Source organism: Lycorma delicatula, chromosome 8, assembly GCF_047948215.1.
Source record: "Lycorma delicatula isolate Av1 chromosome 8, ASM4794821v1, whole genome shotgun sequence".
NCBI lineage: Eukaryota > Metazoa > Arthropoda > Insecta > Hemiptera > Fulgoridae > Lycorma > Lycorma delicatula.
In genome coordinates, this window is record NC_134462.1 from 76,278,322 (window position 1) to 76,293,130 (window position 14,809).

Consider the following 14,809-nt stretch of genomic DNA (forward strand, 5'->3'; position numbering starts at 1 on the left):
CCTCTGCTTTCTTTGGTATCATGACTATAACACTTTTTTGAAGTCTGACGGAATTTCCCCTTTTCATAAATATTACACACCAGCTTGTATAATCGATCAATCGCTTCCTCACCTGCACTGCGCAGTAATTCTACAGGTATTCCGTCTATTCCTGGAGCCTTTCTGCCATTTTATTTATAAAAATTGATTTTTAACATGGCCAGAATTTTTTTTTTCTTTTTCCTAGATGTAATTATGAGAGGCTTTTCACAAAGTCTAATAAGTGAAATTAAAAAAGAATTCAGTGATTTAATAATAATCTACCGCTCTATTAAAAAAAAGAAGAGGATTAGTGATTTAAAACTTAGTTTGGTGTTTCCAGAGTTGACATCAATTTAAATAAGATCTTCAGAAAATTTTAAATCAGCTTTAAATCAGACTTTTTCGAATTTATCTAAAATATCTTTCAAATAGTATCTGTAAAATCAAAGATAATCAATAAACGTAACACTGAACGGAAATTATTATGTACTGTAAAAAAATCTGACATTTATTACATTACTTTCTTGACATTATAGCTCTAGAGCTACGCTGTAAGAAGTAAAGTATGGTAATCTATCAAAAAATGGGGTATGGTTTTTTTCATTTCTCATGGTTTTATGACCCAGGGACCCAAAAAAGAGCTTAATATTCTTTTGTGCGTGTGTTCGCTTGTTTGAAACTTAATTACTAATAACTGGATAAAATTATTTTGATAAAATTTGGTACAAAGACTCGTGTATCCGGGAATTTTTATCGGCAAAAGTTTGGGGTCAATATCTGCAAGGGTCGAGGTAGATAGTTTCTTTGGGATCAATTTTCTCAAAAATATTTGTAAACGTAACCCCCCCTTTATGTTAAATTTAGTACATGCATAAATGTTTATTTTATTTTTTTGTTTTTATTTGCTCCCCAAACTCTTGTTCTCCTCCCGTCAAAATTGAAAAAGCTATGTTTTTATTTATTGCATATTTTTTAATAGAATTTTATTGTGTTTTCTTAGGCATAGTAGTAGTGTAAACGACAGAAAAAATACTACGGTGGCAATATTGGGAAGAGGAGAGTTATTATACAGCTAAATTTAAATTTAAAACAAAATATACATTGATACATGTGTAGACCTGTAGTTGACCAGTCTGTATTAATTAGGTGGTTTTTAAGGACGTTAACATTCATTCATTTTTTTTTTATTGTTTTGTCTGTTGTAGTGTGGCGTATATAGGTGGTTTAAGTATTTAGTTTGCAAAAAGACTAATCACAGAGTGGTCTGTAATACCAGTACATACCACTAAAAGTAATATTTAGTTATTTGTGATAACTGAAATAAACGTAAATCTTAGGTAACTTTTTATTGGTTTAGATTTTTCAGTCAAATGTTTTTGGTTTTCCATTTAACATAAACGTATGCAAATCAATCACATTTGTATACTAAACGTATACAAATCAAGAATCATTTTTGAGAAATGATTTTGGAAGTGGGGGAGAAGAAAAAAGTAAAAAATAAAAGTAATAATAATAAAGTAATAAAAGTAACAAATATAAATGTTTTGAATTTGCTTTTTTAAATTTATTTCATGCAGCTATAAGAATTTCTTCCACTATATAAGAATAAAAATAACCAATTCCAGTGTATAACAACTGTATTGTCAGCTTTTTTATCTTCTAGTACAAATACACAGAAAGTTTATACATTAAGTGTTACTAAAATAACAATGATAGGAACATGTTGCCAAGCTGCACGGTCTATTTATATGTATTTTAAAACTATATTCATTTTTTTTTTTATTATAATAGTCTGATAAATAGTTTATTAATATCTAACCTAAAAAAATAATAAATAAATATATTTGATCTTGTATTTTATGCAAATAATTAATTCTTTGGCGGCGCTTACGTTTCGTAACTACATTGAGCTTTTTGTTTAAACTTTTTGTTTAGAAAGATTGTTTAAAAATGTAAAAGTTGTTTTTGGTTTCAGTAAGACACACGATTAATCACCATCGAAATGTCAATTCCATTTTAATTCTATACTATTCTATCATGAAAATCTTAAATACAAAAATTTGTTTGTATTTTTTATAACTATTATTATTAATTCATTGTCTATCTCTATACTGATGTTTTTTATTTTGAGTTTTAGTAATTCATTTTTTTTTTTTTTTATTTCAGACATGTTACGAAATGGAAAGATATTTAAAAGATGAACCCAAATTACAGTCATACAAAAAATTACCAACAGAGCTTGACACACCGTGGAATTTATTTACCGCACCAAGTCCATTGGCCTCGTGGACAAAAGTTGAAGTGGTAAATCCTTATAGTCTAGAAGAATTACACCTTGCGGAGAGACATCTCGATAGCTTGAGCATGAGTTCGTCAAGTTCGGCGTGCTCATGGGACAGTGCAGTAAGTTGTGCTGTTCTAGTTAAAAAAGAACCAGTAGAAGAAGAAGACGAAGAAGATGAAGAAGAATTTTGTCCTGTAACACCTCCTTCAAGCCCAGAATCCGGTCAAGGACATTCAAATTCATCATCCGGAAGTTGTGGTATATCTTCATCGGCCCCACCTGTTGTAAGGTGCACATCAGTAGCACGTCTCATTTCGGTCACATCACCAGCAAGACATCCGCATCCGAGGCTGGATCATTCACCCGATTCCAGGCGCAAGATTCATAAATGCCAGTATCCAGGATGCAAAAAGGTTTATACCAAGAGTTCTCATCTTAAGGCGCACCAGCGTACACACACAGGTGAGTCTAATACATCATTCAGTTTGATTTATTTCATGGTTGTCTTTATATCTTTTTCAAATATATGCATAATTAATCTTATTTTTATAAGTTATAAAAAAGTCTTCAGTTTTAAAAAGTATAGAAGTATATCAGATGTGAGGTTAGAGTTCCAATAATTATAGACATGTAGAATTTTATACAACTTTAAAATTCTAAGAAATCTATTACTTTTATTATTTAAAAGGGAGAATTGAATTATAGGACGTAATTTTATCCGATAAAAAATCAAAATACATTACATATTGTAGAAAATGTAATATTTTGTACATAATTTTTTAATATCATTAATTTATTCAAGTATATAATACTTTTATAAAATTTCTCGTTAAGAACCGATATTACGCACTATTTTCGAACTAAGATTTTAAGTCGCTATACGTATAGAATTATATCTGTTTTACATCCTAGAGATTGTGGAAGAATACGTCTACCTGGGGCAGCACCAGATGGGACATCAGACCTGAAATTTTCCGGAGAATCAGAATGGGCTGGAAATCATTTGGAATACATTCAACAGTGTTCAAATTTTATATGCCAATAGTCTTGAAAAAGACCGTGTCTGATCAGTGTGTTCTTTCAGAACTCACCTACGGATGCGAGACCTGGACTTTAAATGAATTCGTGAAAGGAAAGTTTCGGACAGCACAAAGAGGCATGGAAAGGTCAATGCTAGGCAATACAAGGAGTGACCGAAAAAGAGCGGAAGACATAAGAGCCATAACGAGAGTACATGATATAATGGAAACAGTGAAAGCTCTGAAATGGCAATCGGTAGGGCACATTGCGAGAAGATGTGATGGAAAGTGGATAAAGGCGGTCCTTGAGTGGAGTCCAAGAGAGCGAGTGACAAAGGCCAAGAGGCAAGCCACCAGACCGATGGGACAGAGGCATTAGAAGGGTGTCTGGAACCAACTGGCAGAGGACGGTGCAGGACAGGCAGACATGGCGAGAAGTGTTGAAGGCCTACCTGTTGAACTAGGCTACGTTACGCGTTAGAGCAACGTTTATTTATTGTAAAAATTCATTACAAAAATGGGGAGTGTTTGGCGGAAACGACGAGAAAATTACCTAGTCATTTCGGTAGATACCATTGTGTCAACCAATGATGTCTACAATTGTGACACCATTACGTCTTATCTCGGTCAACTAATGAATAGTTGATTAAAACATTTGAGGGTAAGTATTCCCTTAAATATGAGACACCGTATATGCCTCAACTATTCGGTCGGCCCGTACAATACATCGCTGCAGTGAGAACTAGTGTAACAATTAATCCTAAAACATCAATACGCCGCTGAACACATTTTACGACCTGCAATACAACGAATTTGTTAAAAGACCTTCTCTTTACGTATACAAAATTCAACTGATGCAAGAGTTCCTAGAGACCATCAATAACGAAGAGATTTCGTCAATTTGATGTTGGAAAATAAGAAAGTAATCGATGAATTTTAATAGAGAATCTTTAGTGTCAATCTACCGCATCAACCATCTTAACATTATGAACTCACCTTAGTTCATTTCCACCTTAACGACTTTACGAATAAACAGAATTTCTGAATTTTGGAAAGTGAAAACTAAAGTATAGTTCACACGCATTAAATACATGTTGTACATGCATTGTTAGTACGGTGATTGCTGTTCGTTATCGTACGACGATCGAGAACTGTTTGTTTTTGTCAGAATTGAAGATTTATGGTTTTAACAGGACGGTACGTTCTCCAGCACAATACGTGAAACCATTCAATTTTTGCTGTCGAAATTCGTACGCAGACCAAATTCGTTTAATCTATCGTTTTCCAGATCAGAACTGGCCAGCAAGGTTGTGCTACCTGAAACCTTGCGATTACTTTATGTGGGATTATTGAAGAGTAATAAGTATGCCAATAACTCTCCATAGATACTCCTAGGGTTGAAGAAAGAAATTCGCCGTTGTATTGAATAAATTGATTTACAGGCATGAAAATATGTATTTGAGAATTTTATTAAAAGAGTGGAAACGTGCCGGCGAAGCCATGGTGGTCGTTTAGCTGACATATTATTCCATATTAAATTTCCTGCTTTGTAATTTATATTACGATAAAAATATTAAATATTGTTGACAAAAAAGATTTTTTTTTCTTAATTAAAGTAACGGTTCTTATTGAGATACCTGTATAATAGCCCACTGTGTTAAATCTGTCATCATTGTATTTTAAACATTGTTAATTTTGGAAATTATTTCTCTTTACCGTTTTTAAAAACTAAATTCTTTATATTATTTATTTACCTATCTTATTACGACATTGTGTTTGTTATATTAAGGTTAATGTATTAATAAAATCCTTATTACTGATTGCTTTAAAATATAATTTTTGTTGTTCGAAATCTATTCTAAATCAGCGATACTTTAATACGTTTGATTAATTTCTATATATTTCATAACAGTCTGAAATTATTAATTTAAAATGAACTATTTACATCTTAGTAATTAACGCAGTTCTACAGTACTTCATTTCTACAGTATGTTCATTCTTGAACTACTCTGAATGCTATATTAAATCCAGAATGTAAACATTATAATTATCCGAATAGTAAACAAGTTGTAAAATTATGTAACTAACTGTTGACCATTATTATAGTTTACACAGAATTGAAGCTCTCTGCATAATATAAGCCCACTCACCTGCGGTACGCCTGAAGCATTCACCTCTTCATTTTGATATATGGGATGTACATGTTACAGAAAGCTCATTCTAAATAGCATATTCATTCAAATTAGTATGAGTGAGTGTCAAGAGAGATAAGCAGGACGAGGTTATCGGTGTGTGTAACAGTACGTTATTTGTGTGTGTAACAATACGTTTTTTGTATAAGTAGGGTGAAAAGTTGTGTCAGATATGGATCGAGGGGCCTTATAATTAGAAAATACCGGATAAAATATTCCACGCCTTAACTACTAACAGGAGCGTTCCGATGTAATGTACCAACCCTTTTATAATAGCAAAATTCGTTCGCGTACCCTTCCATAACATCATCATGATGTTTAATATATTAACGCAGTCTGAACCATGCTCTTGTTGGTTCATTAGCTTTCAGAGTCCGTGACGCCATATCGTATTAGAGAGTAATCGAAATTAATTTTGTGTGCTAAGAATACTAATGTCTTTCTCTTCATAGATGTCGCCTAATCATGTGTATTATATTAATCTTCTTTTTTTTCAATTTTTTATTTCTTTCTTTTATTACTTAAACCATATAAATTTAAGTAATAAATTGAAATAGTATATTTCTTTGATGTTATAATAATATTAAAAGAAAATAAATTTTTTTTAATAAATTTATATTATTTGGAATAATATTAACATATTTTAAAATGACAAATACTCGTAATTCTAATTTTATTAAATTTGGGTTAACATACTCGTATATAAATTAAATTTATATATTTTTATAAATACGAAAAAAGTATAATCGAAGTTACTCTGTATATCAGCTGTTATCTATTACCCAGACGGAGCATTTAAATAAAATTACAAGAATATTTTTATATATTTATTTCGTACAACTCTTATCTTTATAATATTTTACTAAATTTTATGCCGTACAATTAAATCACAAAAAAATATTCCTTCAGGACGGAGGAAGGAATCCCAATTCTTTTTGTTGAAATTTCAAAATATCTATTAAAGTTACTTTAAATTGTCTTTGCTTTTATTTTCGTTTCTTGAAATTATTCAATTTAGTTATATTATTTAAAAAGTCTAAATTTTTAGTACTAAATTTAAAAAAAAACCTGACAGCAAATTTTTTATAATTTCCTGGCATTTATTATTTATTCTTAAATAGTGGAAAAATAATGATACATGAAAACGATATTTATAACTTTCCTCGGAACCCCCACGCCCAATATTTCCCCCCAAGTATTTTTTTGGGCTACTTGCACTACTACTATGCTTAGGAAGACATAAAAAATTTATGTTGAAAGATATGAAATAAAAATTATATGAAATATAATAAGTATTATTTATTATATATAAAATAAATAAATAAAAAGGATAGCATTTTTCGAATTTGGCGAAGAGGAAATATGCGGTGGCAGAATTTTTTTTAAATTGTTAGATAAACCTGTACACGTGTACTGTGAACTTAATATACGGCGGGGTTATGTTTGCAAAATGCTGAATAAATTAACCCCAAAGAAATTATCTACTCCAGCGCTTTGAGATATTGACCACAAACGTTTACCAACAAATTGCTCTATATTTGAATCTACATATCAAATTTCATAAAATCCATTTATTCAATCAAAGGTTATTAAGCTTCAGACACACCAATACACGTAGATACATTCTACGATCATTAGCCTACACTTTTTTTTGGGGATCCCTGTCTCATGAAACGTCGAGAAATGCAAAAAGCCCACATCTCATTTTTTTTTTTGACTAATTATCATACTTTCCTTCTTGCAGCATACTAACTCCAGAACTATGCTGTCATAAAAGTAAAATTATAACAGTTTTGTCAATAAGAAGAGATGATACATCCATTTTACATTAAAAGTTGTAAATAAAATTCTCAAAAATGTTGTTTAAAATTTTATTCTCATGCACTGAAAATATTAAAATTTCTCCAGATCATAGAAATTTTTTTAAAATTTCCAGAACTTACATTTTGTTCTACATATTCTGAGAGAAATATTTAAAATCTATTATACTTCAAATACCATCACGTATAAAATTTATTATACATCAAAAACCCTGAAGCCACACAAACAAAAGATTTCTAGTGTACATAATAAACATAGCTAAGAGTGTTTACTTATGAAAATGTCTATCTCTGGCTTACCTATAATAAATCATTATGTCAGGCTTTGTTTTTCATACTTAATATTGTTAATTCAACATTGTTTTTTTAGGGTTAACCTTGTTTGTTTAAGGTCAACCTTGTAAAAAATTAAAAACCTGACAACGTGAAATTGGACTACTATTTAAAGGATAGGAAAGCTGAATTATTGGTTTTTGTTTATTTTTTTACTAGACAAAAATAGCGTAAAAAGAAAACACAAGATTTATTGATAAAAAAATATTTACATTTACAAAACTTATTGGTATGCAGCACTCGCTATAAAAAATTAAGGTAGTCATCTGTTTACGAAATTAAAAGTGTATAATTGTTTCCTTTATACTTGTAGAAGTTACAAAACTTAATAATTTTAACACTGTAACTTTATTAAACTTGTAATATATTGAAAATACTTTTCCAATTTTTTTATTGAAATCTTTATAAATTTTACCTTCGCGACGAATATAGAAATAAAAGTGGAAAGCATGATAATCATGTCAAAAATCGGTTATCCGGTTTTGCAAATATTTACGTTTTAGGATTCAACTAATTCATCTAGATCATAAAAAGCATATTTATGTACGTATGTGTCGCCGCATTGATTTTACCCTATACCTTAGGATTGAAAAACCGATCATCTTAAAATTTGGCTCTCTAATATTTCTATATATGGGGCATTGATCATATTCATTTTAAATTATTTAATGGAGTGGAGTATGGGTTATAGTGAAAATACCAATTTCGATTTTCTTCAGAGGAATTTTAGAGAAAACTTTATTAAAGCAAATTTGTTCCCTACAATGCATATATGAATAATCAAAAAAAATTTCTTCAAAAAATGAACCTCGTAAAATTTAAATATATTTTTTTTTTTGTTCTTTTGCTCAATCTCCCCTCGGTTTAAATATTCTTCAAACATTTTTAGAATGTCTATATCTCATGTACAGAGCTGTCAAGAAATGTCATCATTTTTAAAGATTATAGACCCTGGAACTAAAATCAGACTAGTTTTTTGAAAATTTTCTATTCCTTATTTCAGCCTCTATTGAAGGAGTGTTAAATTTACAGAAAATTTTACTTAAGCAAATTTCTTAATTTAACCTATATTTAAATATTTTCAAAAGATTATAAAATTTATTCCATACCCCTAAAAAATATATATTATTAAAACTTACTAAATTACTTGTATGTGTTGGTGTACTTTATTTTTGTTATAAAAGTAAATTTTTAAATTTTATATTTAACATTGCCTTATAAGAACATTAAAAAATTTGGTTACCAAAAACGTTTTCTAACTGTGTTAGTACATTTTTGTTATTCTTTTTTTACAAAAATTAGAAAATTATATTATTTAAAAAAATAAAAATCAAGCCCTTAATGTTGGAATTGGAAAAACGTTTTTGGGTATCAGTTTTTTGTATATCAGCTATCAGGGTGTAAGCAATAAGTGCAATGCATCTCTCAGAAAAGGACATAAATACATTAAATCTTTCTCTTTGCCTATTAAAATTGAGGTTTTGATAAGAAACTTTTTTTTTGACAAATGTACATTTATGTTTGCTAAATAGTAGTAATGATTTTTTTAATTCAACACTTAATAAATATATTAATGAAATGATTCTATTTATATATTTTTTAGAATTTGGGATTATTTTTTTAAGTATTTAGTATTTAATTATTTTTTTAGATTATTTCTGTTGTAAAGCATCGTGTTTAAGAAGGAATATATTTATTACAAAATATGACGGCTGAATTTCTTAATAATGTTCACGTTCCACGAACTTTTGTTAGACATCAGAAAACCTACAAATGTATTAATAAAAATGTGCATATGAGTGTATCTTCATAAAGTATTATGGAATGTCGCTTTTTCTTCTTATCTGCTCATTTAAATTTTAATATTAATTTAACATAATATGGTAAAGTAACAATTTAGATATTTGCACCTACGATTTGCTTGTCAATAGATAAAAAAGACATTCTGTATTTTTACGTTACAAATTTGTTGCGTTTCATTTCAAACTAACTAAAACAAAGCAGAATTAAAAAAATATTCAAAGTATCATGGAGATAATATTCTGCATTGTAAGATATTTCTAATAAATTTAAGTGAACTAGTATATAGATACCGAGCTTATTGCTAAAAGATAGTATAAGTGTTTACAATATAGAATTAGTACCTCTTGTGTGTGTGTTTTGTAACTTAAGTCTTGATGCAAACCACACATAGTTAAATGGAAAATATCATTTAAAGAGGGCTGGTCAAATGTAAATGCTGTATATGTTTAAACGGAGACCATTTCTGGTTTGCTTCTTGTTAAGCATATAACAGTTGGTTATAGGCTAGATCGCTGAAAGTAAACTATTGTTAGCTATTGTGCTATCTAAATTTGTTTCTCTTCTTATCACAATCTCGCTTATTCCACTTTCTGTTAGTTTTCTCTCTCTCTCTTTTTCCTCTTTCTCTCTTTATAATAATAATAATTAGTGAGATTCAAAGCCTAAAATTACAAATAACTCCTACTTTTAAATTACTGTTTACGTAATGTAAATTGTTGATTCTGTTTCAAATTGATTTCATAATATTTCCATCAATTCATTCCGTTCGTAATAACTTTGTATTAAAAAATATGAAAAATTATGCGTAAGCTGATTATTTCATTCCGTGGCGGAGTTATAGTTTATCTATCTGAGAAAACTTGGGTTTTTTATCCCGGTCAACCATATTATTTTTCACTCTATACAAATCTCATTATTTATCTTTTTTTTTAACAATAATAAATAAATAAATAATAATATTATTTTTCACTCTATACAAATCTCATTATTTATCTTTTTTTTTAACAATAAATAAATAATGTAAATTATATTTATTGCGACAGTTATTAAATATTTTGTTACCGGTTTAACTAGATATAAACCTGAAACTTAAGAAATTGTAAAAATGAAGTGGGCAGTCCATGTGGCACAGACTATGTAATAAAACTAAACGTTTGTTTTCGCTTGGACTATTCACAGTGAAATATTGTTGTTTAATTTTAAGTATTTATAAAATTTTCATAAAACAGTTGTTTAAAAATGTACTATATTTTTCCATAATTTTTTAATTTTCACTTATCTTTTGTTTGTTTTTGTACTGTTGATATTTAATACTAAACCATTTATAAATACCAGAGATAATTATTTAAACCTCAAAATGTCAATCTAGGTGTAAAGTTTTACTTTTTATTAACAGTTCTTAAAACATATGAATGTTTTATTATTTATTGTAATTATTACGTACAGCAATTTTATCGTGTTTTTTTTTTTTTATAAAAAATATTTTTACAACGCATTTTTTCTTAGATACATATTTCACTGAAACATTTATATTGTTAAAAATCGTTTTTCAAAAGAAACTAATTAATTTCTTACAATGAAGCTGAGTAGAAATTTTTTAATACAAAATTTTAAAAGATTATTAAAACTTTTTCGACCTCTTGTCAGTTAACTAATAAAAACAAACCTGTTGGAACCTGCTGTTGGAACGGAATTAAATACTGATCTGGCGGAATATTAACACTATTACTAAAAGAAGTTAGTGAGGCCTCTGAAGATATGATTAAATATATATCAGTTAATAAATAAAATAAAACAGTTAGTAGAAATTTATTTTAAAAAGGTTAACAATTTTTATTTAAGAATTGAACGTGTGAGCAACACCAATTAAACACCAGTGGGTACAGAGATATTACATTAAAATTTCCAGTTAAATACATGTGTTCTCCGCCGTATTTGTGATCCCAAATATAAATTCCAACCGACCCATCCGCTTAATATATAAATTAGAAATAACTTCACAATATCAAGTTTTACAATCATTAATACACAAACAATATCCCTGATAAATCAGGTTACAACCAACAATGGACAAATATTCTATACCATAAACTAGATATTGCTCCATTGTAACTGATTAAATACAAAGCTTCACATTACCCTTAATGTATCCACTATGACTAACTTTTTATTTACCATAAAAATTTTGAAGATAATAAAAATTACAAATAAAAACTGAATAATTATCGCAGTATTCTCGACAAACTGGTGTACAAAAACAACAATAGTGAGTATGGTAAACTCCCTGTTGGATAAATTTTAAAAGAAAATACAAAATTTAACAAATCGGTTGGTATTACAGGAATATATTTAAATAAAGAAATATTAAACATAAAATAATAAGAGCCCTTAGTAAGAGAACTAATCCCCTGCTTCAGTTTCTTTAGGGGTTTCTTAAATTTAGACAATATTCAACCGTATAAAACTGGAATACAATCTAGAAAATAAGTCGGTTGATTTAAAATTTAAAAAAAAACTGTTTTAAAAGAAAATAATTCTGAAAAAGAAAATGTTGTGCAAGCACGAAAAGTCCCTATATTATACTTTAATCGACACCGTAGCAAACAAAATGCATAACTTCATTAATGTGGACAAATCAATAAGCTAGCAATCACAGTTTGTATCCTATGATTCCAATACTGGTATTAATTTGCTTAGGCCAAGAACAAATAAATACCAGACTCATTCAGTAGTAAACCTACAGAATCTCTTCCAGCCATCTTGGTTTTTATCTCCCAAGATCCAAAGATTTATATGTATTTGCTTCCAAAATTGCGATGTCATAATCTCATACAAATTAATAAGATAGTTATCACAGTTTTTATCCTATAATCAAAAACTACCATCAATTTGCGTGAGTGAAGAACAAATCAATCCGAGACCCATTCGGTTCTAAAACCTACAAGGTTTCACCCTGCCAGCAATCTCAGTTTGTATCTTAAGATTCAAAACTGACATTGGCTATTCGGAACTAACATAGCAATCAAATGATACTTATACATAAGGGCGACCGCTACACTGAGGAACAAGATTTAAAAATTACACTATTTTCAAATTTTAATGGTGGTATTCCATAAAATGATAAAAATGAAACACTTTTTGCCTCTTGTAATTTTTTTTAAATTCATCGTTTTCGAGATATAAACAAAAAATTAAAGTACAAACTCAGCAAAAGAAAACAGGAATGCAACGCAGCTAGCACATACATCCGAGGCCGGTATAACATTTGTTAACATTGAAATTTCTATTCAGATAGTGTAACGTTTCTAATAAATAAATATATAAGTATTAAAAAAACAAAAAACCCAACTACTAATTGTATGCATCTACCTAGAAATATTATGAAAAACGGACATAAAAATAATTTAAACATGTTTTCTTTCATTTCTTACAGGAACTTTTCAGAATACAATAAATTAGTCAGCGAAGTAAAATTTAATATTACTTCTACATTTTATGTTGTAGTCAGGTGCCTGTGAAGGCAATATGAGATACTTTAATGGTCTCTACTTAGTTAAGAATTAACAGGCACCCGAATACAACTTAAAATGTAGAAGTAATATTACATTTTACATCGCTGACTAACTTAGTATATCCTGAAAAACTACTGTAAGAAAAGAAAGAAAATTATTATAAAAATTATTCTAAGTAGATGTGTACAAGTAGTAGTCATATTTTTTGATTTTTAATAATTATTTTCTATCCGTCATCATCGGTTATTATTGGATTGTGGTATGTTATTGATATATTATCTATAGAGGTCAGTCCGCAGGTAAGTCGTGTAACGTTACTCTTTTTAATGATTTTCCTCTAAGTATTTGTAGTTTTCACGGCCTTGATCTTTAACTTGCTGTAAATGTTATCTCGATCTCCTTTCATGGAAGGAGATAATTTAATGATATTTAAATCATTTAATGGAAGCTTTCATTATAAGCTTTACTATATATATTATCCTGTCTCAGTATATGCTCATTTTATTCATTACACCTTTTTGTTGGACGTTTATAAAATTTTTCCCCTTTCCTATCTTATCAGAATTTCTTCATTGACACTAAGGATTTAACATGCTTCCTCATTATTTCAAGGACTTGAGCTTTCTTTCTTGTTCTTTTAATATTACTTAGTTTCGCTTGTATACAGAGCTTCACTGCAAGTATAAGTTGTTTGTTAATCTCTTACAGTATTAAAAATATCTTATTGTATTAGTAAATAGCCGGATGACATTCGAATATTTAAAATATTTTCATGTAAAACTACAAATAAATTAGTTTTAAAAAAAATTAAGTTAAAAAATAATATATATTCTTCCATTCCGGATAATCTTAGTTCAATAATAGCCTTTGAATAATTTCTTTTCTGGATTTTTTGTTTTTCTTATTTTTATCATGATGAATATTCCTCGTATGGCCTTGTGTTTATCGCAAATTGTATTTTATCATACAGATAGCGTTTAAAACAATAAAAATCTAGTAATAGCAAAAATTAGAAAAACAATTCTTTAAATTTCGAAATTTTGAAGTCAAATTAAGTTCTAATAAGTTGTTAATAATTACTTTAAAAGTAATATTGACGACTTAAAATTGAAATTTAAAGAAAATGTTGTAAGAAAAACATATTTTTTTTCTTTTAGTAAGCTTTGGTTTTTAGAATCTGATTCATATAATTTTTTTATCACTATTCTTTTATTCACAAATGGCTCCAAGAAGGAACCAAGGAAGGGGTTTTCAGTTAATCCCCTCCATAAAACACACATTTATAAGACATTAGCTCAAATATGTTATAAATATAAATTAATAAATAAATACCTAAGACAACAGTTCATTAGTGTAAATGCACTTGCACTATATAAAAAATACAAAAGTTGGTAAAACCCTAACAAAAAATCAAATTACAAGACAACGGAAAATAAAATAAAACAGTTATATAATTTGCTTATCAAAGAAATTTAGGCCCTTTACTAGACTTAGAGAAGCTGCTTATCACTTGAGGAGTGTCGTCCCAGCCGAAGAGTCACTAGACTCCTCCAGATTCAGCAAGTGAAAGCGTTTCATTCGCCGGACATCCTCACTGTTGTCTAGGAGATCAGGGCTAGATAGTCTACATGATTAGTTGGCGTCGTATGCAATGTGAACGGAATTTCTTGATTTCCTTCTGGACATAAGGCAGATAGACATAATAATCCTATGTTCTTCTGGACATAAGACAGATAGTTAAGAATTTCTTCGTTCCTAGCAAACCTCTGTAATAATTCTCGCCAACTTATTTTGAAAGCTTTGTATAACCTCAATGCTGCTCTTG

The 14,809-nt window shown here is 28.9% G+C and overlaps 1 protein-coding gene across 1 annotated transcript in view; it reads left to right on the forward strand.

Moving 5' to 3' along the window:
- The first annotated feature begins 2,199 nt into the window (after window positions 1-2,199).
- Window positions 2,200-14,809, forward strand: part of LOC142329220 (uncharacterized) — a 280,069-nt gene continuing 267,459 nt past the window's right edge. The window contains exon 1 of the mRNA XM_075373623.1: window positions 2,200-2,767. Within this exon, the coding sequence (XP_075229738.1) occupies window positions 2,200-2,767 (568 nt within the window). The remainder of the gene's footprint in view (window positions 2,768-14,809) is intronic.